General features: G+C 39.3%; 1 protein-coding gene across 1 annotated transcript in view; it reads left to right on the top strand.

Annotated features, from left to right (window-relative positions):
- Positions 1-687: 687 nt before the first annotated feature.
- The window catches only part of LOC127638727 (CUGBP Elav-like family member 2), a 200,402-nt gene continuing 174,041 nt past the window's right edge, over positions 688-27,048 (top strand). Inside the window, exon 1 of the mRNA XM_052120385.1 lies at positions 688-837. Within this exon, the coding sequence (XP_051976345.1) occupies positions 785-837 (53 nt within the window). The 5' untranslated portion in view covers positions 688-784. The remainder of the gene's footprint in view (positions 838-27,048) is intronic.

The raw sequence follows: 27,048 nt of genomic DNA, 5'->3' as shown, positions 1-27,048 counted from the left end.
TAAAGGCTTAATAAATATTTTATAATGCCAAACATGCCCATAACTAGTCAATTATAAGAGTAAATCAAGTCATTTCTATGAACTGGAAAGGACCTACAAAAAAGGTGTCAAATCTATTTATTCATTGACTCCAGGCCATTTTTCACTGAGTGTGTATACCTGTATATACATTTCTAATTGAAGAAAAAGTTTGAATCTATTGCCACCTCTTATGGAATATGGAGTATATTCTGTCCATATCACCGCAATGGCCAGCTTCCTTACAACGTATTTCCATTGGAAATAATAAATTGGAATTAATATATTGGAAGTGCTACTGGCATATTTGTGTCTGCTATTAGAATACAATTCAATAGAATAGAACAGAATAGAGTAGAATAGAATAAAATAGAAAGCTTGAAGTGTTGTATCTTTTGAGTCGAATAGAATGGAAAAGAACAGAATAGGATCTATTCAATTCTGTACAAAAGAAAAACATATTGTTGAGTCTGATATGTAATGGATAGATAATAGAATCCATTGAAAATGTTGAATTTATTGACTGGGATATTCTACACGGAGCTGTATAGAAATAATGCAGTGAGGGAGACCGAGAGAGAGACAGAGGCAGAGCAGAAGTGATTGTGAGGGGCGGAGGAAAGAGAGTCGCTTCTCAGCGCTTATCACACTCAGAGCAGTGCACAGAGACCGTCGGAGTAACAGCACTCTCTCTCTCTCTCTCTCTCTCTCTCTCTCACTCCTATCAGCCGCATTCTGTCCGAGCAAAGCCCGAGCTGCCGCAAGCATGGTCTCTATAATCTCAGACCTGGACCCTCTCAAGAGCTGGAACGTGTTAAGGTAAGACCCGAGGCGAGCGTGCGTGCGAAGAGCGCCGAGTGTCTCCAACTGTCGGTGGGGCTGATGTTGCGCACAAGTTGTCCAACACCGAATGTAGCGAGAGATTACGCACAGCTGCGTGCGCTGTTTCGGTTCGAAAACTGTGTGAGGGACTTTTTTGTGGAGTTCTCACATATACTGTCATGCGTCTGACGCATGGAGTGTCTTATTAACCCTTCAAGGGACCAAACCCTCCCCTGAACACCCCGGGAAGTGTGATGGCACATAAGTGAACGGGTCCGGTACGAGAAGGAATAGCGGACGGGCGCGTCGAAGCTCATCTTTGGTGCTGATGTTGAGAGATGTAGTGCGCATCGCTGAAACATTTACACAGAAATAGCACGACTGTACATATATGCACTTTAAATCTCGAAATGTATGACTTTTCTTTTTAAAGATCGAAATTGAATTTCTGGTATGGGACATGGTGTTGCGCGTTCATCGCCAGGTATTGCGCAAATGCACTTGCGTCTTTGAAGTTGGTTTGTTGGTGGTTGCTCAGTTAAATACCCTGATGATACCTTTAGATGTTTATTAAGTGATTTTCCAAATCTATTGAGCTGACTACTAAGACAGCATTTTGGGCAATCAGTTGACATGTAGCCCTAACCATTATTTTTGGACCTATATTTGTAGTTTGGGCATCAGATGTGCGTCCAAGTGCCCAAAAAGGCTGTCTGGTAGAAAGCTCAATGGACTTTGAGTCAAATCCATTGTGTTAAGTCAGTTTCATATTTTTAAGGAAGTATAGAAGGGCAACTGAAACCACAGAAAGCGTGCTATGGTGTCTCATTGTTCCGCTTTAGTTCTCAGAAGCCTGCAAACATCTTTCGCCCAAAAAACAAGATAAATATTATCCTTAAAACCTATATTATATTATAGATATACAGATAAGTCTGTTAATATTTCTTATGTCACTTTAAAAAAAGCTCTGAAAACATAAAAGCTTAAAAATGAAGGTATGAAGTGCAGACTATAAATACTTAGGATCTTCAAATATAGTTCAGGATTCTGGGTTGTTGTAAATTGGGGCGCCGCTGTATTCCTCACTGAATTTTGAAAATAGATCAAGGGTATAAAGATGACACGCTGTGCTCTCTCTAAAGAGGTGTTATTTTTGGTCAATTATTTATTCCGATAAGCAGGTCACAGCTCAGAATACACCAAAACGCACACGCACGTCCTCAAAAGTACACATGCAAAAACACATGTTTTTTCAAATAATCTGTCAGATCTTTTGGATTTTTGCATGTACAGTTGAAAAATAAATAGAGCAAAACCCCTCATTTCTATGAACTAGAACACATGTACACACAGAGAGACACACATGCACAGTCTGGTTTTAATAGCCTTACTGTGTCGGTCCAGTGAAAGCTACTGCTGCATTTAAGTAGACATTTCCCAATCAATATGACACTTTTATTGAGTATGTTCCGTTTCTTTATCTCGTACTGACACTTACAATCACGATTCCAGAGTCCCTGAGCTGGCCGGGGCATAATCTTCTGTTCAGGGAGACAGAGAAAGGGCTGATGGGGGAAGATGTGTGATGGATTGTTATTTGTTTTCCTTTCTTTATTAGTGAAGAGGCTGTAGATTAGCCAGAGGAGCAGGTGCCATGACTGTCTTCATAAAGACCAGCTTAAAATCAGCTGTGCTGCCTTATCTTTCCTTTCCTTTAAATATTATCCTTGTTTTATTCTTTTTTTTCTTTTCCCTTTCTTTTCCTCTCTATTGTATCATCCCCCTTCCCATTCTTTTCCATAATTTCCCTCCTTTTCCATTCCTTTCCATGTTTTCCATCTATTTCCATTCCATCTTTTCCTTCATTTTTTCCCTTCTTTTACTTTCATTTTCTTCCTTTTCCCTTTCTTTCCCTTTCTATTCCATTATTTCACCCTTTCAATTCTATTCCATTCTTTTCTATAATTTCCCCTCTTTTCCTTTCCTTTTCATGTTATCCATCCGTTTCCTTTCCTTTTACTTTTCTTTTGTTCTTTTACCTTTTGTATCTTCCTTATCATCTTTTAAAATGTTTCCTTTTTCCAGTTTCCTCTCCTTTCCATCTTGTTCCTTTTCCTTTCATTTCCTATCATTTACGTTACATTAATTTGATTTTTTTCCTTTTCCCTTACTTTTACTTTCTATTCTATCATTTCCTACCTTCCTTTCGTTTCCATGTTTTCCATCTATTTCCTTTCTACCTTTTCCTTCATTTTTTCCCTTCTTTTCTTTTTCTTCCTTTTTCCTTTCTATTCCATAATTTCCCCCTCCCCTATTTTCCTTTTCATGTTGTCCATCTGTTTCCTTTCCTTTTACTTTTCTTTTGTTCTGGTTCCTTTTTGAATTTCCTTATCATCTTTTTTCCCTTTTTCCATTTCCTCTCCTTTTCATCTCGTTCCTTTTCTTTTCCTTCTCATTTCTTTTCTGCCCTTTCCTTTTCTTCCTTTCCATTTTTTTCCCTTTACATGTCCTTCCTTCCTTCCATCCTTTGTTCCTTCCGTCCATGGCCCTTGGCCACTCAGCATCATTCTTTACAGCCTAATAATGCCAGTAGACAAACCCAGAACACTGTTTTCTAATGAGCACACACTCGTGTGTGTTTCTTTTTGTTGCATCCACTTTGTGTTGCATTAATTATCACATTATCTCTCCTTTAGTTCAGATTACTTTCTTGCATCATCTTTTTTTGAGTTAAGTCTGAGAAAACAGAGTGGAAGGGCACATAAAACTGGTTTTTTATTATTTCATCTGAAAATGATGCATCATAATGATATCGCATAATTATGCAGTGGAAATTTCTGTTGTGCTACATTTCTTTGTATGATTAGATCCATCATGATCCCACTTTTTCAACGCTGGGTTTGATACGTTTGTTAATAGAAAGTGTGTGAACAAAAGATGTGTTGAATTGTTACATTTTAGCATAACATAGATTTCTTGCTAGAAGGAACTTGTGTGCGTTAACATGTATATTTAGTGCATGAATACTTACTGTACAGGTATGAATTTGACAATCACTTTTGCAGAATATTGAAAGTATACATTTATCGCTATGTGTCTTCCCTGGGAATCAAACCCAAGACCTTGGCATTTCTAGTATAATCAGCAAGAAAACAGGAATAAAAGAAAGCAAGAATATTCTGGATATAAGTATTGTTTAATATAATTGATTCCGCTATGTGTGCATGAGTGTTTTCTCTTTCCCAGCTTCTTCACCTTTCTCAAACTTTTGTGCGAATGTGCTAAGCGAGAAAGAAGCTGAGAGAAAGAGACAGAGAGATTCAGTTCTGTCACTGCAAGCAACAAGAACAAAAATACCATAGAACTCATGTCCGCCCACACACATACACAATGAGTCATGTGCACATGCATAATGCTCTAACACACACATACAGGCACACAAATGTCTCTCTGTCACGCTGACACACACACACACCGCGCTCGGCGCGCTTCGGAAGGCAGGTTGAGTCGGTAATGAGAGGCAGCATGCTTATTAATACCACTTGATTACATTGAAAATTACTTTAAATAACAATGACAAGTTGTTGCCCTTATTGAATTAGCAGAGAGGCAGGCAGGGGAGATGATTTGATTAGAGGCAGATTTAAACACGAGATTCAGCGTTCTCACACCCATTGGCAGGTAAACCCGTCTTCCTATTTCTTTTTGCATCCTTATGTCTTTCTCTCATTTGTCAAAGAGAGAAAACATCTTGTTTTCAGGCCAAAGAGGTTGAACGAGATGGAGAGAGAGCGAGAGAGAGAGAGAGAGAGAGAGAGAGCTCGCTGAATAAGCGATGGTGTGGCAAGCGGGTGACCTTTAACCTTTGCAGTGCTGGTTTTAATGAACACTGTTAACGGCAATGGCTCTGAGCGTGTTTAAGTCTCTTCCCAGGATGCATCATTTCTGTGTGCATGTGTGTGCATCATGTGTGTGCGGGTGGGTGGTCCCTGATCTCCAGCATCAGCGGCTGGCTGCAGACAGTGGCAGACAGACGAGCACTGCAGATGAACGGCATTCAGCTCTGATCTCTGCACTTGTGACAGTCTCTCACTCACACACACACACCCACACACACACTCTCGGCCATGCTCTTCACTCCTATCACACGGGTGCAGAGCAGAGCATGTGAGTGGAGCGGTGATAATTCCTCCTGAGCGGAGAGCGCCTTTTTGAAGATTCCGCTCTGCTCGCTCAGGCCAGAATGTGCTTCATGACATACTGGACTGGGAACCTGCGAAATAAGCAATAGGTCTGTGGGAGTTCAAACATTGTTTTAGTGAAGTTGCAAACCTTATAGCCTACATAAAATCTAAGTTAAGAACGAGGAAATTGAAAGGGAGTTTGGTGAGACTGTGAGAGTTTGCGAAGAGTCCCTAATCTTACGTGTCTGATTGCCAGAAAGCACAACGATGTGCTACTATCATTTTAAGTATCATTTTTATTTGGTTTGGAGATCATTGCACATGATTTAATCTCATTTATGCAGTATATTGGACAAAATCTCACTTTATGAAGGACGAATATTTTTGATTAGTTAAATCCATAGTTAAACCCTGATGTACATATAACGAGCGCATGCACAACACATGATCGTTTGATGCATATAAAGTCCAGATTAATTTTATGGCGTTTTAAAAATATCAAGGAAAAACAAAGAGGGCACATGCTGTCTACTAATATAATCATTATTATATAAATAACTACAGTCCTTTAGACTGCATATGATTCGTGCATATACAATTACAACACTGAAAAAGCGTGAGTTTCCGCACCAACACAGATATGTTTAACATTTATAGAAGTATGTTTGATGACTTGTTTAAAGTAAATACAGGTAATGTAGGAACTGGAAAAAAGATGTTCATTTGAAGATGTTCAGTGAGATATGTGCTAACAGAGAAATATTTGCCTGATTACAGATGATAACAAAGGTCTGGTAGACCCGATTATCTAACAGCCTTTGTAAACCATTTCAAAATAAACAGCAAGATTTTATATAATAAAACACAACAACACAATCACATCATTTCAGATGGGTATGTTACTAACCATTTGATGATTTAATAAATGTCAACCTAAAGCCTATGTTTCACCCAGTGGGACATGTGGGCAAAGGGGCAGTTGCTTAAGCCACTGAAGTCTATCTGTCCATCTGTCTTTTATCTATCTATCTATCTATCTATCTATCTATCTATCTATCTGTCTGTCTGTCTGTCTGTCTGTCTGTCTGTCTGTCTGTCTGTCTGTCTGTCTGTCTGTCTTTTTTCTATCTATCTATCTATCTATCTATCTATCTATCTATCTATCTATCTATCTATCTATCTATCTATCTATCTATCTATCTATCTGTGTGTCTGTGTGTCTGTCGTTTGTCTGTCTGTGTTTTTTCTATCTATCTATCTATCTATCTATCTGTCTATCTATCTGTCTGTCTGTCTGTCTTTTTTCTATCTATCTATCTGTCTATCTATCTGTTTGTCTGCCTGTCTTTTTTCTATCTATCTATCTATCTGTCTGTCTGTCTGTCTGTCTGTCTGTCTATCTGTCAGTCTGTCTGTATTTTGTCTGTTTGTCTATCTATCTGTCTGTCTGTCTGTCTGTCATTTGTCTGTCTGTCTGTCTTTTTTCTATCTATCTATCTATCTATCTATCTATCTATCTATCTATCTATCTATCTATCTATCTATCTATCTATCTATCTATCTATCTATCTGTCTATCTATCTGTCTGTCTGTCTGTCTGTCTGTCTATCTATCTGTGTGTCTGTCTGTCGTTTGTCTGTCTGCCTTTTTTCTATCTATCTATCTATCTATCTATCTATCTATCTATCTGTCTGTCTGTCTGTCTGTCTGTCTGTCTTTTTTCTATCTATCTGTCTATCTATCTGTCTGTCTGTCTGTCTTTTTTCTATCTATCTATCTGTCTGTCTGTCTGTCTGTCTGTCTATCTGTCAGTCTGTCTGTATTTTGTCTGTTTGTCTATCTATCTATCTGTCTGTTTGTCTGTCTGTCTTTTTTCTATCTATCTGTCTGTCTGGCTGTCTTTTTTCTATCTATCTATCTATCTATCTATCTATCTATCTATCTATCTATCTATCTATCTATCTATCTATCTATCTATCTATCTATCTATCTATCTGTCTGTCTGTCAGGCTGTGTGTCTGTCTGTCTGTCTGTCTATCTAACTGTCAGTCTGTCCGTCTTTTATCTATCTATCTATCTATCTATCTATCTATCTATCTATCTATCTATCTATCTATCTATCTATCTATCTATCTATCTATCTATCTATCTATCTATCTATCTATCTATCTATCTATCTATCTATCTGTCTATCTATCTATCTATCTATCTATCTATCTATCTGTCTTTTGTCTGTCTGTCTTTTTTCTATCTATCTATCTATCTATCTATCTATCTATCTATCTATCTATCTATCTATCTATCTATCTATCTATCTATCTATCTATCTATCTATCTATCTATCTATCTATCTGTCTGTCTGTCTGTCTGACTGTCTGTCGATGTATCTTTGAATATATAGTCAACCACATGAAAATTCAGATTGAATCTACATGCTTTCTATCTCCACTACAGATATAAATTGATAAAATGCACTTAGAATATATATATATATAAACATGTGTTCCTGTGAGTGTATCTGTTGTTTTTGGTTGGTTAGTTGTGTGCTCCGGTCCTGTTAAAGCTCAGAGTAATGAGGAGGATATGTAACAGTGTAGGGCTGGAAGAGAAGACAACATTTGACGAGTGTGTGTGTGTGTGTGTGTGTGTGTGTGTGTGTGTGTGTGTGTGTTTATGTGTCTGTGCGATTTGCTTCTCTCCACGGCAGTTGTGTATTATTGGCTCGAGTCAGTGTGGCAATCCACTGCCTTCCGTCGTCTAGTCAGTATTCCCATTATACTGTGTATGTGTGTGTGTGAGATAGAGAGAGAGAGAGAGAGACAGACCAATAATTTTCCACAGTCTGACATTTTCTGAGCCTTCGTGGGCTACCCAGATGGGTCTGCAGCCCTTGAAGACAAAACCCCTTGAAAGTACCCCCAAAACACACTTCACCATGAGAACATAATTACAATGATATGCTCAACCATCACAATTACAGCACAAGGTGAGAGAGAGAGACAGGGAAATGAAGGCAGACAGAACAATAGACACTAGAAAGAATGAGACAGTGAACAAGAGAGATAAATACAGAAAAGAGATGGGTCAAGAGAAAAAGAGAGGGTTGCCAAGATACCAGTATATTATAATAAGTCACAATATGATCTCATACATTTCTCATCCAATTTTATCCACACCAAATGATCTGATCTATGCTATCTAGTTTTATTCTGGGACTGTATGTTTAACAATTTCTCTTCAGGAGATTTAGGAGAAGCATTTGAGACAATACTAAAATGAGAACTCTTAAGTCTCATGTGCCATGAAAGAGCAACCTCTGAGCCATAAAACTGACCCATGGCTGAGCCTCATTGGCCGGTGGTGTACTTTTGTATTTGTAACAATTCTTCATTTAGTCTTTGTGAGAGACAGAAACCAGGATTTTTTCCCTATTTGGCTGGTTGAGGAAATGGTTACAGCATGTCTAATGAGAATCTGTCTGTGTGTGTGTGTGTGTGTGTGTGTGTGTGTGTGTGTGTGTGTGTGTGTGTGTGTGTGTGTGTGTGTGTGTGTGTGTGTGTGTGTGTGTGTGTGTGAGTGTGAGTGTGGTGCATTGTTTAAGCCGTAGGAGAGCGCAGCGCTCAGGACAGATCCTCTTTTCAGAACGCACTGAATGAGCATGATTAAAACCGGTCCGAACGTCTGAGTGGCTGACTGTCTGAGAGAGAGTCTATTGTCATCTCTCTCTCTCTCTCTCATTATGTGTATGTAGGCAGTTTTCTATGATAAGGTTGAAATCCAGAGAGGCACATCAGTGCTGGTTTCCTCCTACGCCGGCTCTGAGAGAGGAGAAAATGTGCTGCAGCTATGTTTGAGGAGAGCACTTCAGGAATCATTCATAGAGCTCACATACACGTAACTACCACACGTATGTTTCAACCGTGTTAAAAATGACATAAACCAAGATCAACAAATGCTGTAAATGTACGGTTCATTTTGCATATTAAATATTCACTAAGTTCACTATTGTTAAACACAGCGTTATTCCAAAGTGTTACCAAAGATGTTTTGCATCTTTAGTTTTCTTGATTAAATTTAATGTAATTATTCTATTAATGAATCATTGGGTACAGTTTTGTCCCCCAAAGTAAACTTGCATACACATAGCAAACACTTGTGAGCTCAACCTTCTATATTTTGATGAAATGTATCGGTTTTTAGTTTTACTTTAAAAGCATGTATTATCTGGGAACACGGAATATTACATAATAAACGTCTAGCGCAAAGATATAATTCGGCTCACTTGACCGTGTATGAGCATAACATGTTTATATATATATATATATATGTGTGTGTGTGTGTGTGTTGCTTTATAAAATTCTCTGTTAACAGCAGAGGTGGCTGGTTTCTGTCGCTATATGCATATTTACAGAGACACACTTCTTTGTTGCTCCTTTATTAAAAAGAAGCAGAGTGTCTTTCCAGATGCTGTGCTTTAGGAGAGAAAGATGGCACATGCACAGGAGGAAACAGTCTCTTTCTCTTTCACACTCTCTTTCTTTGGCCACATGCTGATATCATTTGTTATGAGTTTATGACACAGTTTAAACGGTTTGTAGCAATATTCAGTTCACAATCTTTCTCTCACTCCATTGCACTTACAAACACACACAGGTTAACATACTCAAGATGATGAAACATACATGATGAATGTGATTGGAATAAATGGGCAGGACAAACACTGTTTTTACCACTCGTTTTATTAGAGACAGACCGCTGGTGTAAAAGACACAGATATTTCAGCGTGCAGCCTTGTGGCTTAACGAGCCAATGAAACTGTGGTTAGAATTCCATCAGCGCCACTATTTCACCCCGCAAAAATTTGTATGCATGGTGTCGTTGTAGGCAGGGCCTCGTCATGGTTTTGGGTGGGTGGGCCTGGTGGTCAGCACATGTGCTCCAGGGGTGAATTCGGCCTGCGTCATATCCCGTTCTATTAAGAAAGATGGTAGGGGCCTGGAAGCTCAGCGAGTACTGACGCTGACTACCACCCCTGGAGTTGCGAGTTCGAATCCAGGGCATGCTGAGTGACTCCAGCCAGGTCTCCTAAGCATACAAATTGGCCCGGTTGCTAGGGAGGGTAGAGTGACATGGGGTAACCTCCTCGTGGTAACGATTACGTGATTCTCGCTCTCAATGGGGCGCGTGGTAAGTTGTGCGTTGATCGCGGAGAGTAGCACGGGCCTCCACATGCTGTGAGTCTCTGCGGTGTCATGCACATTGAGCAAGGATTGACGTCTCGGAAGTGGAGGCAACTGAGACTTGTCCTCCGCCACCCGGATTGAGGTTAGTAACCAAGCCACCATGAGCGACCTACTAAGTAGTGGAAATTGGGCATTCCAAATTGGGAGAAAAGGGGATCAAAAAGGAAAACAAATATATATTTGAGATATCATTTGAATCGTTTTTTGTTTCATTTGAAACAAAATAAATAAACAAAAATGACCCTGAAATTAATATCCAGGGGGCAAATATTGCTTCTTATTGGAAAAGTCCATTCCTGACACTATTATAGATCTGGACTTAAAGCCACAAACTTTGATTTAATGGTGTTCTTAACATGTTTTTACCGCCCCCATTTTCTGAGCTCAGGCCTGAATTGGACAAACTCAATAGTAATGGCTGTATTTCATCACCTCTTTGTATTGCAGTCATAATCGTGGTCTCTTTTGACAGAAGACACTTCTACGTTTGTTGCCCAGATGTCACAATTTATTAAAGACATAAATATTTTTTTTTATAAAAGCTCAGCTTATAGGAATTGATCTGCAAATGATTTTCACAACATATTTTTATGAAATTGTAAATGACACTGGCCTTTTAAGGACAAGACACAGTTGAGATCAAGCCACAAGTCTGATAATGTTATATTCAAATATATCTGATAATAATAACTTTAAACTCAAGAGTTTCATTAAACCTTATTTGTGCATACTATGGTGAAGGTTAGCATTCTAGCATTAGCTTAGCTCCATGACAATAATGCTTGGTCACTGATATCACGTTGTGGTTTTGATTCACATCTAGCATTTTCTTTCGGTTTAGATTCTAACTTTGAAGTGACACAGCTGAACTAAACTGAACATTTTAGTGTCTAGTATTTATCAACTCTTTCTTTTTTAACTCTTTCTCTTTGTTTATCCTCTGTTGTTCTGCCTCGCTGGCTGTCTGCAAACTCTTCCATCCCTTAACCCCAACTGAGAACACTGCACTGTATGAATGTGTTTAAGTGTGCTTGCACACTTTTACATTAGCTAGAGCTCACACAGGAAGCTCTGGACTCCAGCTGTGTTGTGTGTGCGTTTAATCTTAATTGTGGCTGTCTGTCTGTACAGTGTCTTGTGTTTCACTCCACTGCTAAGAGTAAGACAGGTCATATACTTATTAAAGAGATCCAACACACAAACAAACACACTGTCCCCTGGCATGGCCCAGTGACTTTCACTCTCTGGAGATTAGGCTAACTATATGTGTGTGTGTGAATGTGTACTGGTATTCTTTTATTTTAAGAATTAGACAGTTTATACTGTTTTTCAGGAGGAGAAGACGGCACTTTCATTGTGTTATTAGCGTACATGTGCCTTTGGATTTACCACTAAAACTCTACATCCAACGAATGCCACTTGTGTTTTGGGCGACGTCTTCATTTTGGCCAAAATACTAATATGGTACATATTAATTGACAAGCCTAGGTTCAGTTGAGTTCGGAAAACTGCTTTAATATCAAATGAAACGAACTCTTACGGCAAACTGACTTGGGTCTGCCTCCAAAAGCTCTTGAGTAAAAATGGCCTAATTTAAATTTGGTGTACCACAAACAGTATGAGAGTAGATTATGTATTATCAGTAATTGCAGTGTACTTACTTGCCAGTCTGGTTAAAACTGAGAGTTCAGTAAAAGTCGGAAGTGTGTGCACATGTGTGTTTATGTGTGACAGTGTTTTTCCAGCTGTGCTGAACTCAGGTTGTAGGATGGTTATGTGGAGTCTTTGCTCTAAATTAAAGTCAGATGACTGAGCTCAAACCGCGCGTGTGTGTGTGTGTGTGTGTGTGTGTGTGTGTGTGTGTGTGTGTGTGTGTGTGTATGTGTGTATTTTATCAGAGTGTTCACTTACACTTTCCCTTTTTTCTGCTTTCACAGGAAGACAAGTATATCTGTTTCCTGTCGTCTCTAAGCGCTAATGAACACGCTGCGCACACACACATGCACTCCACTGGATTCTAGGCAACACCCTGCCATATTTTTACTCTTTTAATTTCTGCTTCTCTTCTCCTTGGTGCTTTTCCCTGTCTTTGATATAATCCCCGCATGCGTTTCCGTGGTTACACTGGCTTAATGTCATACTGATGTGACTGTATCAGCCATGCATGGCCACCCTCATCAAAAAACTTTAGCAAAATATTTTTCTCTTCTCTTTTATTTCCTGCAATTTGTCTCTTATTATAATCTGTTCTCATGGCATTCAGCACCAGCCTGGAGACATCAGGAAATCGTCTTCATCTATAGGGGTCAACATCATCATCATTTGTCATGTCAGAATCTTTTGAATAATTGGTATCGTTGTGCTTGTGATAAATTAAACACAGTTGTGTGTGTTGGATACACAGGTGACGTTGCCTTGTTGGTATTCTCAGCCTTTGACAGAATGTCCACGCAAAAATGGCAAGGGCTGTCTTAAAATGGTGAGCTTCAATCTGATTGGCTGGCTTTACACAATTTCTGGCAGTCAGGGTGCACAGGTTTTTATCAGTCCACTGAAAACAAAGTCACCAAATCAGCATTTACACTGACAGTGATCAAAATCAGGTCCCCAAGTTGCTGAACTGTTGGTCGCTAGTAGACAATGGTACTTGACTAGAGTCAGACTAATTTCTCTTTGAATTCGGCAACAGAAGGTTGAAAGTGCTGCTGAAATTGTTCTATGCTCACAGAAATTCAAATCAGTGCCCCCAGTGTCTGAAGCTGGAATTGTTGTTGAATGTATGGGTATGTGTAAGCACCAGTTTCAGGGTTAATGTCCACAGAGTGGTGCCAAAAGTGAGTTGTGTGTTAGTTGTACAGTATGTAGTACAGTCAAAAGGAATGCATACATTTTCATTACTCTACCCTTCAACACTACCCTAAACCTAACCATTAATGGAGTGAAAATTGAGTTACAGATCGAAAATGCAACCTCTAAAACTTTTTCATCATTGATTATGTGAACTTGATTATATTCTGGTTCCCAAGAGAACAGATCCCTTGACTCGGAGGTTGCTCTTGCAAGGGGTATCAGTAGCACCACAGAAAAGGGTAAACTCATTTGAATGTATGCAATAAAATGGCAGATAATATGTGGTAAATTTGCAGCAAACAAAACTCTCTTCATCAGTAGTGGTGAACCTGCAGCCAACCTTTGGCAACAATAGACAATTTTCCACTGCTGGTAAACACTTTTATGGCAAACCTGTGGCAACATTGAAGAGTTTAGGGCAAAGGTGAAGTGGTAAAATTGCACCACATGGGTTTTCCAGAACTCTCGATTTTTGTAAGGGTGCCCAATTTGTAGATTTACCTTGCCGTAACATAACATAACAAAACAAACAGTGGTTTTACAAGTCAGACAGGCAGCCCTTTCTGTCTAGGAGTGTGGTTCTTAGCTAGAATAAGTGGACCACACTTAATAGTGAAAAATAAGACTTCCCTGTTGGAAGCTGAACCTTATCATTTTCGTTTTTTTCTCTCCAGTCAACTGAATCATTTATACCACTCTGCTACCTTTGCAAAACATTGAAAAACCCTTTATGAAGCATCTTGTGGATGCTTTGCCAATATTCTGCCAGCAGTCTGACCAAAACTCAGATAATACTTCTGATTCAATCATCTCTATGGTTGCAAACGGGTCTTTTTCGATGCTTCTGAGATTCCATGTTCCCACACCATCGTACCATGATCAGAGTGCAGTTACGCACCGCATGCGCCCATCTTTCCTGTTAATATCTTCCCAAACATCCTCATAAAAATTACAAGTAGAAACACATTACTGGCAGCGCGCCCCATGTCTGCATTTATTAGCCTATCAGGCTAGGTTTATATCTGATCACGCCTTTGTTCTAATGAGATCTCTTTATAGTCAATCAGGAGCACATCTTTTATGTGGCAATGGCCTGATCAAATTTATGGTCAGTAACCAGCCTTTTAACGATGATGAGATGTGGGGTGTGGGAGAGAAAGTTTTTATTCCTTTGCTCTTCGCTCTCGGATGCTTAGAAAATATTGTGAGTGGTAGCCAGGTGCCCCAGTCGAATGACTCGCCCTTACCGACAGTGCTTCCAGCTCTCTGAAGGCTGTGCGCTGACCTGTGTGCCCAGAGCGAGGGTTCTTATCAGAGGCAATGCGAGTAAGGCGGCCCCTCGAGTCTGGACATTACCAGGGCTTCACAGATCCTAATTATGGGGGAAAGGTGTGGAATGAGAGTGGAGGGCTGCTGAAGCAGCCAAACCCAGACCCCTTGAGTCCCATTACAATTATTGTTGAGAGACACATGCTTACACACACACACACACACACACACACACACACAAATGCATGGAGATGCTCGAACACACACATAACTACAAGCGTACACAATAATGTTGCCTCAAAGTGCTCACAAAACACAGAATCACAGCACGTTTCTGTATTCTCATTCTCTCTCATAATTGGAATAGTGCTGACGCCTGCTCCCCCGCGGCCTAAATGGCATGCTTACATTTTCTCCTTAACTCACCCCCACATACATACAATCTCTCTCCTACAGTTTTTTTTAATCTTTTAGCAAATCTCTGTAATTGAGCTTTTATAAGAAAGACACGGTGTTATGGCCTTATTACTGTGTGTGCGTGTGTGTGTGTGTGTGTGTGTGTTGTGTGTGTGTGTGTGTGTGTGTGTACTTATTTACTTAGGGTGGAAGCATACTCTACGCAAGTACGTAAACGCAAATGATTAAATGCAAATGCACTACAGTGGCCATTTGCCGAAACAAGCATCTTGTACGATCAGTTTTTTCTACTGTCATGGCGAAGCAACAGTTATAAATGGAGAATGTTATAAATATGCTGTCAACATTTTTAGCTATAGCTTGCTACCTCAATTAAAAAACATCTAGTTCAATGGCAATGACATTTGAGTTTAACTGTATCGCCCCCTTGAGTACTGAGGTTTGTTACTGCCACAGTAACGCATTTTTTTTACATGGGAACTCAACATTGCTACCGAATGTTCTGATACCCTGACATTGATCTCATTCTGCTGAGTTGCTAACAAGTGTCATCTCCCATCAGACATCTTTGCATCATTTTAAACAAGTTTACCTTTTCCTGTGGCACTGCTGAGCAGCCTCAGGGACATGGGTTCTGGTCCCATAGAAACCAGGTAATAGGTGTGTTCAACTAAACAATGGTTTATAAAATTTGCATTCATGTGGCCTATATTACATCATTTACAAATAAAAATACAACTAACTTTTGGCGGCATTCTGTGGAAATTTTACTCGCAAACTGGAGCTCACTGATGAAGAACTTCTGACCAACTATAACTGAATTCGGAGTTAAGTATGTACAATCGGACAACACAATGCATTGGCTAAGCATTTGCATTTTTGTGTAGAGTATATTTCTGGCCTTTTCGGCATTCAAACAATTATAGGAAATCAAAATGTCCTATTCCACATTACTTTAAATTCTGTTGGTGTGATCTGCCTACATAGGTATCATTCACACACACAAGCACACACTCTCTTGTGTTTCAGAAGGGTTGAGTAAGAGGACAGAAAAACAGATGGAGAATTAACCTTGGATGGCATCACAGCATATGCATTGCAACATGTTCAAACCTGCATAACCACAATAACCTACACATACATCCAGTAGATGTACACATGCTGTCCACGCATAGACCAGATGACAGATATCTCTGCCTGTGCTCTTGTAATGACCTGATCTCCAACATGACCCGTTCACCTAAAGATAGGGCGAGTGAGTATGAAAGAGAGTTGGAGCGAGATAGGATGAAAGGAAAGAAATGCTCTTTGATGAAGGATGGGTTTATATAATCATTCTCATGGATGACCTGTGTCGTGCTGCTATTGGGGACAAAACTCAAGAGCTCTACAGTGTGTGTGTGTGTGTGTGTGTGTAGAAGGTTATACTACATTGTAGGGACCAAATGTCTCCACAAGTATAGTAAAACCTGCCAGCAAGTCCCCACAAGGGAAATGACATACTAAACTATGTTTTTTTGAAAATGCAAAAAGTTTGCTGTTAGGGTTAGGTTTAGGGGTATGGTTAGGAGATAGAAATGATCATTATATCTGTATAAAAAGCATGGAAGCCTATGGAGAGTCCCCACAATTATATAAAAACAAGTTTGAGGTGTGCATGTGTATGTGCCTATCCACTGCTGTATCTATCCACTGTATCTATTTAGGATATCATTTGCACATCCATTGATGTATTTGACATATCAAATTGCTTATTCTTTTTTATTAAACAGTCAACATAAACAGTCAATAGCGTTCAGTTTATGCTACGGTAAAACTACACTTGTCTTGACAGATTGTAGTTTGCATGAAAGCAGTGAAGATACTTTAAATGTATTAATTCTAGCCATCTCCTTCTTAACCAACTGATGATTGGATAAGAAAGTGAAGTGTGCGTGTCAGCACGACTGCACACAAAAAATGATTAGCATCTTGATTGTCGGTTTTAGGTAGGATTTATGATTTAGGCCACATCTGAACTAATCCATTATAATTTTAAACTTCGCTTTCAGTTGCCTAATGTCATTGTTTTCCAAAGTAAAGTATGTGATAATGTTTTTCTAAACTCAGTGTGAATTAGAGGTGTAAACGTAGCAAACTTATTGCGTTTTTGCTAATGAAACTGATAAGAATGGACATGGTCATTGGGGTAGGGGATGTTCTCATCTTCCTCTAACACTGCATGTTTACTTCACTGATGGTTAGGTTTAGGTTTGGGGTATGGGTTGGGTATACAGTTTATATACATTCCTCTTTGCTGATTTTCAGCCTGTATTTCTTAAAACAGCTTGCTTCAAAACTCGCTTTTGGCGCCCTTCTGTGGACCTGGAGAGTGGAGCTCTAACATGCCCGTACGCCTACAACACTTTGGCCACTAGGGGTAGTGTTTCGCATTTCGGTAAGCAAAGACCAATTTTAGCCAAAGAAAATTTTGACCTAATGTTTCCGATTTCAGTTTGAGATCAGTCTGAAATGGTATCAGCATGAACTAAAAGCCACAAAACTCTGATTTCTTTGATTTCATGGCATCTTTAAAGACAATTTGGACATCAATCATTTAAAGATTACAGTAAAGACAGTACTATTTATGTAAAAACCTCATAAAATAAGATTTTGGTGTATGAACAACATGATTTCCCACACACCCCAATATCTTACTCAGTGTTTAACTTCTTTACCCTCATGCGTGGAAAAGAACACATGCATGCATGCACGTCTGTCGAGCCGTGGGGTACTGACATGCTCTCTCTTTCCTGCCAAACTGCTTTCATTTCTCAGTTTGAAAGAATGAGGAAGGAAAGGGGGCCCAGCATCCATGCAGCATTTGGGTTGCTCCATGAGTGTGTTTGTATGTGTGTAAGAGTTTTCTCGCTCTAAATGTGTTCTCATGTAAGACCCAAAAGCACCATCATTAATTCCTTTGATGCCATCTGATTGGCCGGGCATTACTAAGTCACATTTAGAAATGTTTTTCCTCACTTAATGATGCTTTTCCGACCACATCAGTTAACCAAGGACGTGTGTGTGTGTGTGTGTGTGTGTGTGTGTGTGTGTGTGTGTGTGTGTGTGTGTGTGTGTGTGTGTGTACTATATATAACTGCTTATGTGGGCCTATTAGTGTGTTTAGTTGCTTTTGAGTGCAACGGAAACCATCGACAGAAAATTGCACCTTGATAAGTGTGGCCCTTGTAATAGGTCTGATACTAATGGAATATGTTTCTCCAAAACTGACAGAATATTTTCGCCTCGATAAACTTGTTCGCTGTCCTGCTTTAATTATTTAGTTATTTGATGGACATTTAATGATATGGGTCTATTTAATTTGACTCTTAACTACATTCATCTGCCAGTATTTAATCCACAGATACCATGACCGTTGTGCCACTAAAGTTTATGGGAAGTTGGTTGGAAATGTTGCAGTTACATCGGCTAGACGTTAGACTGGACAGTAGTTCTATTTGAGTGCTTTTTTTTTTAGAGCTACAAAGAGACATTCTTTGTCTATAGCGAGACACATTCCTACATGCATAAGTAGACATTCTATACGTGCATACACATGTTCTCTTGTAGGACACACAAAAGTTCATATACACTTGCTGTAACACATGCAGACACAAATCGTCTCCTGTCCATGTGGTAAGTTACATGGAGGACGCTCTTAGTCAGGTCTCAGGCAGTGTTGCCAGACGTTTGACATTTTCCAGCCCAGTGATTGCTCAAAATCTGCCCAAATACATCAAAAACTGCCCAAATAGTGTATATGAATATGAAACGCACATTAACCTTAATACTGCAGCATTGCCTTTACAACCTTGACAACACAATAAAGCAACGCAAAGATACACTTTCCTAAAACCTTTCCATTTACCGATTTTTCTTTATTCACAAAAAATTAACAAATATGTTGCCCTGGGATTTCAAGAAGCCAAATAATGAAAGTATGCCATTGTGCTATGATTGCAGTTATGATTTTGTCATTCAATAGGCCTATTTTTGTAACTCATTCCAATGGCTCATTCTAAATTCCAAGAAAACAAAATCTTTGCAGTCATTTAAGGTGAATTCGCTAATATGCAGAACAGTCAAAGTTCCTAGACAGCTGTCATCCTGACGTAACACAGTTTATTTTCAATCATTCTGTGTTCCTGTGCGCACATCCGCATCCGCAGTCAAGGAAGAGCAGCAAATTCAAGTGTCACCTTTAAATCGTGTTACTTTATAATACTTCTGTGATCACCTTGAGTGCCAACTTCCCGATATATCTCACAGTGTTCTCAACAGCATTAAACTTCTAGCAAAAAGGCATCAATGGCCTTGTCATTGCAATTTCTCCAAGAAAAACTAATTGCATTAACCACCACTTGATATCAGGGTAATTTCTCCATATTCGATATGTTATTCGATATGTTCGATATGTTGCATTTTTACTGCTTTGTCATTGTTAAGATTGTCTTATTTCTATCACAGATATCAACTACTCCACTACGAGGACTTAGAGTCCATTGGGAATGGTGCATTCTAAATTGGGAAAAAAATGGGAGAAACTAATGCCATGATATTACCATAATATACAGTATGTCCAAAAAGCCACAGTATTATCGTGATATACATAAATGTTGTCATGTTTCATTGTTGTTTGCTTTGAGTGTCTCCCTTGTCATCTGTTCCTCCTGAACTACATTTCCCATAATTCCCTGCCCTCATCACTGACAGCTGTCATTGATTGTCCTCACCTGTGTTTCATTAACTCATTAGTCTGTGTGTATATAATGTCCTGTTGTTTACTTGTTCTTTGTCAGTTGTTATGTGTTTTGACCTCCTGTGTATACCTGTTCGTGGATGTTTCCTTTGTTCCTGTATTTTCACCATTAATTTGTACTTTCTTTATTTTATTAAAGAACTGTTTCGCTGCACGTAGATCCAGCTCTCGTGACTTCCATTCCAAACATTACAAATGTACAAAAATATGTTATTTTCGTGTCAAAAAATTAAAGTTAAAAATAAGTAGTACAACAGTACTATGCCCAAAAGCACATTACTACCATGATACATGGCGAAAAACATGGAAATGCCATATTACCATCAATGAAAACCTTGGTATTTCCATTTTACATGTTACAGAAACATTGCATTTCTATTATAAATGTCCACAAACCATGATTGTACAATGGTATTGTCAAAAACACATAGTATTACCACAGTACATGTACAAAAAAAACATGGTAAAACCATGGGACCATCTCCGAAAACCATGATATTGCAATCATACATGTTCAGAAATCAACGTATTTCCATTTTACGTTTAAAAAATGTGGTATTACCATGGTACTTATCCAAAGAAAAATAGCATTTCCGTGATATGTGTAAAAAAATTAAATGGTTTTAACGTATTAGATGCACAAAAAACTAAGTATTACCATTCTAAAACATCTGCTGAATATCTTATTGACATATGAGAGGAATTGAGAGGGCGTGTTGGAGCAAACGACCTAATGTCTTCCAGGTGTAAACAAACACATCAAATAAAGTCTGGTTGAGGTACATGTGCTTTCTGGGATGATATTTCCATGATACATGTCCAAGAAGAAGAAAAAACATTGTAGTACAATATTACTATCTCTAAAACTTGGCATTAGATAACACCTAGTATTTATCATCGTGTAGGGGATATTGTCTGGGTGCTTGTGGGTGAAGTCGGTCTTAAACAAGTCTGGGATAATTTATGAGTGTGTCATGTGTTTAGGGTTTTAAAACTCTATCAGGGAAGAAAGCAGATAGCCACAGTGCAGCTGGAGTTTAACACCATGGTAAATTTTCTCTGTCTCTGACAGGATTCATCCCTCCAACCTCCCTTCATAGAGAAAGAGAGGGATAAAGAGGGAATGTTGAAGAAACTGAGCGAAACACTGAGATAAAGGCAGAGTCACCTGATCAAGCCAGAGGCATGTGACAACAACAGCAAAACTGTAGATGTATTCAAGATGTGTGTGAAGGGAATGTTTGTGTCTAAAGTATGTAACAGGAGAGTAGGGACCTCTTTTTCCCAGATTTTCTCATTTAGTTGTCATAGTAATAACGTAAACATGGGCCGCACATGCCCAGAACAAGTGTCGTCACTGCAGCCAACTTTTTAACACCATTACTGCCATAACAGCATTCGCTGTATGTGTATCTGAGGCTGAGAAACAAATGTTCAGTTATGCAGTACACGTGCAGAGCGTACTTGAACTTACAATTTTTACACTTAAAACTCCTTACAAAAAAATACTGTAGCGGTACCATCTCTGATAGCACACGTACATCACTAAGGCATCTATTTGATGTCTGTGTTTACATCTGGAACACGTATTTTACATTGTTTGCTCATCTGTGATGCGTCTAGTGTATAAGACGTATGTCATTAAGGATCCCTAGGATGTCCGTAAGATATTCTAAGATGTCTTTGAGAGGTTTATGATTTAGAAAGTTTGTTAAGCTGATCTTTTTGAGATGTTTAGCAGATGTTAATTAGATTGGGATGCTTTCCATATGAAAAGATCTAAAACAGAGATGTGCTATCTGGGATGGTACAGTGATGGTATCAGATGGTGGTACAACGGTACTTTTACTTACTCCAAAGCATTTAAAACTGGTAAAATCCTGGTATGTTTTGTAAGGGACATGAGTTTATTATTACAAGCTTATAATTACTTAGTAATCAGATCTGAATTTGAATGTGTGGAACATTAGAATGAGAGAAAATATCATAGTCATACCACCATCAAAGATTTAATTTCCTATATTTCAATATTATTTCATGTGAATTAAAAGCAGCAGCATATGCATTTTTCCTATACTGTAAGTATTACACGCAAATACACTCTAACACACATATGTTCCACTCTAAATGGTACAAATCTCTGGAAGAATAATAAGACCTTTATTCCCCGGCCCTCAACAGTGTCGTTTCCATGACAACTTACTGTCAGGGGTAATGGCACTGTTTCCGGTCACCATCCTGAGATCTCAGCCTCCTAACTTTATTAAGCAATGAACCTGTCAACTTCATTGGCTTTTGTAACGGAAAGGCAGGATTTTTTACAAGCCAAGTTTTCTACAGCCACCAAATTGAGGGTTGCGATTTCTTCCATTCATTTTTCTACAAGTGGTCCGTCTCCACCCTCTTAAATTGTCTCTGCCACCTTACGGTGATATGATCTGGCTTTTCCAGAAGGGATAGCTATTTCTTCTAATCAAACAAGATAACAGAGCAAACTAGACAGGAGCAGGGGATGAGTTCAAGTGGATGAAAGACAGACCTGCACAAAATCTAGGAAAAATTCAGCCCACTGCCACCAGTGGCTTAAGCTGAAAGTGTTGTTGAACATATGGGCAAGTGTGTGATACAGCAGTGGCATATTTAGGCATGGGTAAACCCCCACCCCCCTGAGGCAGTATCGTGCATGTGGGCACCCTGAACTCCACCAGCCTTCTCATTTACAATCACACCCCACGGTCAACAACCGACGCGGGTTTCTCCAAGAGCACGATACAAGCTAGAACCGCTACTGTGCTCCAGAGTTAAATGTCCACAGAGTGGTGCCAAAACAGTTCACCATTGTTTATGTGAACGTGATTAGTTCCTGGGTTCCCATGTGACCAGAACCGATGTCTCTGAGGTTACTGTAGCACTAAAGGGGAAATGTGTTCACACTTTAATTGATCATGTAGGTATAGCTGCAGCACGGAGATCTTCAAATGAGGGCGGAATCTCCGAAAGAGAGTGGGGTAACACCTGAAGGAAGCGGGGTTACTCCAGAAGGGGGTTGGACAAACTCCAAAAGACACCTTCACACATGGTTAGAGTAGGAGCTGTATCTTTGTTGGTGGTTTGGAGCTCCTGCCCCTTTTTGGAGCTTTCCCTGCAGCTATATCCTTCTCAAATTGATACAAAAATGTTGTCAGGAATGTTGCTTGTCAGTAATTTGGCTGAATGTGGCTAATTTCAGTTTACATGAACTTTCGGAAGAGTAAAGAAAGAAAAACAAGACAGGATGAGGAACACAGGGCATTAAATGAGGTGTTGAAAAAAACAACCTTATCCTTATATCAGCTCACAAGGCAATGCAATGCAAAACAATAAAACAACGAAACCCAACGAACTCAGTCTTTTGACAGCTCCCTTCATCCCTTGGTCTTCAATCTCACCCTGACAAAAGAAAGAAGCAATCGACGCTTTACGCTAACATAATTTGGCCCCTCCGGACCCCCAAGGGCCAGCAGAGAAATCCCGGGGTGAAGGCATTAAACTCATTACAGGGCATTGTGTTTCTGTCTCCTTCATTAACTTCTCCCAGAGCCATGCAGATCGGCCTGAACGCAGGCACCCCGACCCCATCTGTCTGAAATGTGATCTGGTTTATGAAATATGCAGCCTACGGCAGCTGTGCAATCACATTACATCCGCAAGATTAAAAATATATTGAATTTTTTTCCACCTTCCCTTCTTGTGCTCCTGCCCTGATTTTGTTCACCCCCGTGACTTGTTTCCAGTTATCTTTTAACCTGGGTTTCGTTAGCTTGTTTCTTTGCTGTTCTGCATTCTTCTGGATATAATCTTCTGTTTCTGCTAAATGCTAACTGCCTTTTGGAATAGTTCCCCACAAAAATATAAATTCTATCAGCATTTACTATCTCTCATGTCATTCCAAACGCATATATTCTCTTTCTTGTGTGGAACACAAAAGGAGATGTTTTAATGAATATCGGGGCTTTTCAATACAATGGCAGTTGATGGTGACTCACTTTAAAGCTTTGGATAATACCCAAAAATATAATAGTTGAAGTTCATATGGCTTGTACATCATATGGCATGCATTTTAAAATCTTGATGTCCATTGCGCATTCCTGAACAAGAATCTTATTTACAGTGGCTTGCAGACTTCCATTGTTTAGCGCTAAAAACAACACAAGTTCTCGTGTGAACACTTTCTAACAGCACATACGAACGTGCAATGTACATCTAGATTTTAGCTCAGAAATTACTTAAATTACAGGTTGTTTCTCACCAAAATCAAAAGTTTTCAGTTACAGATTACATTGTAGAAATTCACTATTAACCGTCAGCCATGAATAATTTAATCAAAGATTGAAAGTGTCCAGTAATGGGGCTGTTCCTGAGATTAAGCAAGTAGTATTCGGCGGGTCATGTGATTCTAAAATGGCAGCCCCCATGAGTGGACACTCTCCATGTAGATTTAAACAGCTTTTATAAGGTTAATGATTTAACTGGAGTTTTAATCTCATGTGAGTGGCCATGATTACATGCATACATACAGTATGTTTCAAAAATCAATTCATTTCCTTTGGAGTAAAACTTTTTTAATGAGTTCACCTTTAATTAAATAGACAGCAATATTCAACAATATTTTTTCTTTTCTTTGTGTTCCGCATAAGAAAAACAAAGTCATATGGGACTGGAACAAAATGAGGATGAATAAATTATGACAGAATTTGTGTTTTTGTGTGAATTATTTCTTTAAGCCTAACGTAATATAGAACAGTGATTGTAACACTTTAGCAAAAACCCACTTTGTAAAAGACAGGAGCATGTGCTAGCATCACGCCTTTTGAAACGTTCAGTTTGAATTTGAGGTCGGGAGGCTGAAAATGTCCCACATGGACATTATATATAATGCTGAAATATAAACCAAAGCAAGATCATACTTTATTAATGTCTAATTTTGCTATTTCATAGCTTTTAAAGTCCTGTGTGGATTCTTATTTCAGTGCAGTTACAGTTTTCAGTGTCGTAAGTATTTAGATCATTCTGTACAGCAGGACCGCCACTCTCTAAATGCAGAGTACGCAGACTAGTGCATAGGGCACCAACCCCAGTCGTGGGACACTCGCTGTGTCTGAAACCTCCCCCTGTCCACTATATAGTGCACTATTTCAAGTGTCTGCCATTTTGTAGGAGTGTCTGAATTCTGAGTGAGCCACTCGTTCCTTACTTTTGTTCACTCATTATTACCCACAATGCACTCAAATATTGAGTTAATTGCCCTCAATCTACCATGGGGAAGATGTACGAGTTGGGAGATTACTGCTTCCTTCTCTCCTGCAATGTTTTATTTCATGCTGAATGTATTATATTACTTTCTGACAAATCATTACTTGATTAAAATAACATATAGAGAGGCAAAACGTACAGATACATTTTTAAATGTACTTTTTATTTGATCAAATGGGTTTACTATTTATATTAACACACAGTATATATTACAAATGACAAACAGAAGATGAAGATTTATTTTATTAATATATATTATTTAATAAGAATAACAATTAAGTCCCAAGTATTTTAAAATTAATATGTTATGTTTTTTCTATGACAGCCCCAGAGATCCGACGCTTTGTGTATGTCAGCGTCCGAATGCAAGTACTCACTGCTGAGATATAGTGCACTAACTGCCATTCACTATATAGGAAATAGTGAACAAGTGAACGATTTTGGACACAGCCAGTCTATCATCGCCATATGATCTCTTCATCTCATACGTGCAAACCCCGCACACCTCGTTGTGCACGCGCAGAAATGCTGTCCGTTCGCTCTCCAGTAGTCATAAGTGTGTTTGCGTGCCTGTGTGTGTATGGTTGTAGATTTGCTGTATTGTGTGTGTTTGTGTGTGTGTGTGTGTGTGTGTGTGTGTGTGTGTGTGTGTGTGTGTGTGTGTGTGTGTGTGTGTGTGTGTGTGTGTGTGTGTGTGTGTGTTGAGCGCTGTAGTAATAACTCCCAGTGGGAGCAGATCTCTGTTTGGTCGTCGTGGTGACAGCATCCGGAGAGAAAGAGGTGACGGCTGTCCTCTCCTGAGCTGGACCGTAATTGGCCATCCGTATCAAGGTCTGATACAAATACACACACATGCCACATCCCATCAGCTTTGCCAAACACTCGCCATCACAGAGCTCAGGCCATTTCTGCAGACCAACATCCGAAATGCAGTTGACTACATGAGTGTGCATGTGAGTCTGTTATACTGTGTGAAATGCGCACTGACACCCAACATACACACCGTAAACACTGTCATTGTTGGGGTGATGGGTGGAAATTGATGATGACAGGCAACTGACGGACAGAAAAATGGTGGACTGTATTAATAATTTGAGATTACTTACAGAGGTTTACCGCTTGATTTAGAGAAAGACAGAGAGGGCCTAATAGGATAGTTAACACCAAATTTTCAGCTGCAGTGTGTACTTTCTGATAGTTACCAAAGAGAATTGCATAAATAAAGACAAATTTTAAACATTCTCCCTTAAGTTGTGTAAAACATTGATGGTGCTACAAACGTTATAAAGATGAGGCAGGTCACTAAATATGGTGGCTGCCTTACAGAAAAAAGAGCTAATGACCTTTTTGATAAAGGTATCCGAATGCTGGAATACAGTTAAACGAGCCAATCGGCAGTTTGTTTACTGTAAAATGCTCATGAGAAGTAGCTGGATCACGCTGAAAAAATAGTGTTATTTTGAGTGATTTAAGGTTGTGAAGCATAATATATTATACCATTGTGGCAAAAATGTATTTTTATTCAACTTACAGAATCCGAGAAAGATTTTGGTTCCTTACACAAAGCTACTCTATAATAACAAAGCATATTTTCTCTTTTATTTTAAGCAGTTTAAAATAGACTACCTATCTAAATCTATCGCTGCGTTCCATTCCAGTCCGTTGTGGGCTATTCCTACTTGCTATCCGATCTCCGACACTAAAGGCATTCCTTTGCCAGATGTTTGGAAGATGACGTGTAAAGAAACCAAAATGCAATGCTCCTGTTAGCTTAGCAGGGGTTCAACTGTCACCAGTCATCTTCTAGCAACCCAATTGATTAACATTTGTAGCATTTATGCTACAGGTGTACCATTATCAAAAGAGAATATGATTTTTGTCTGACATCGTGCACCTGCATCTCGGTGGAAATCCAGGGCTGGACTGGTAATCTGGCATACCGGGCATTTTCCCAGTGGGCGGACGCAATTTTGGGCCAATCAGGGGCGAAATGTCCATCGGGAGAACCGAGCGGGCCGTTGGTTTGGCAGCAAAACGTGCTGAATCGGCCGTGATAAGCAACAATGAGCCACTGCGTTATGCTGAACGGACAACAAAACGGTGCCGCGATATGCAGAAAAGCAACATTTGCCACCCCCCCACCATTTTGAATTGG

This window comes from Xyrauchen texanus, chromosome 47 (assembly GCF_025860055.1).
Source record: "Xyrauchen texanus isolate HMW12.3.18 chromosome 47, RBS_HiC_50CHRs, whole genome shotgun sequence".
Lineage (NCBI taxonomy): Eukaryota > Metazoa > Chordata > Actinopteri > Cypriniformes > Catostomidae > Xyrauchen > Xyrauchen texanus.
The sequence above is the reverse complement of the archived record's forward strand: the minus strand, read 5'-3'. Positions and strand labels throughout refer to the sequence as shown.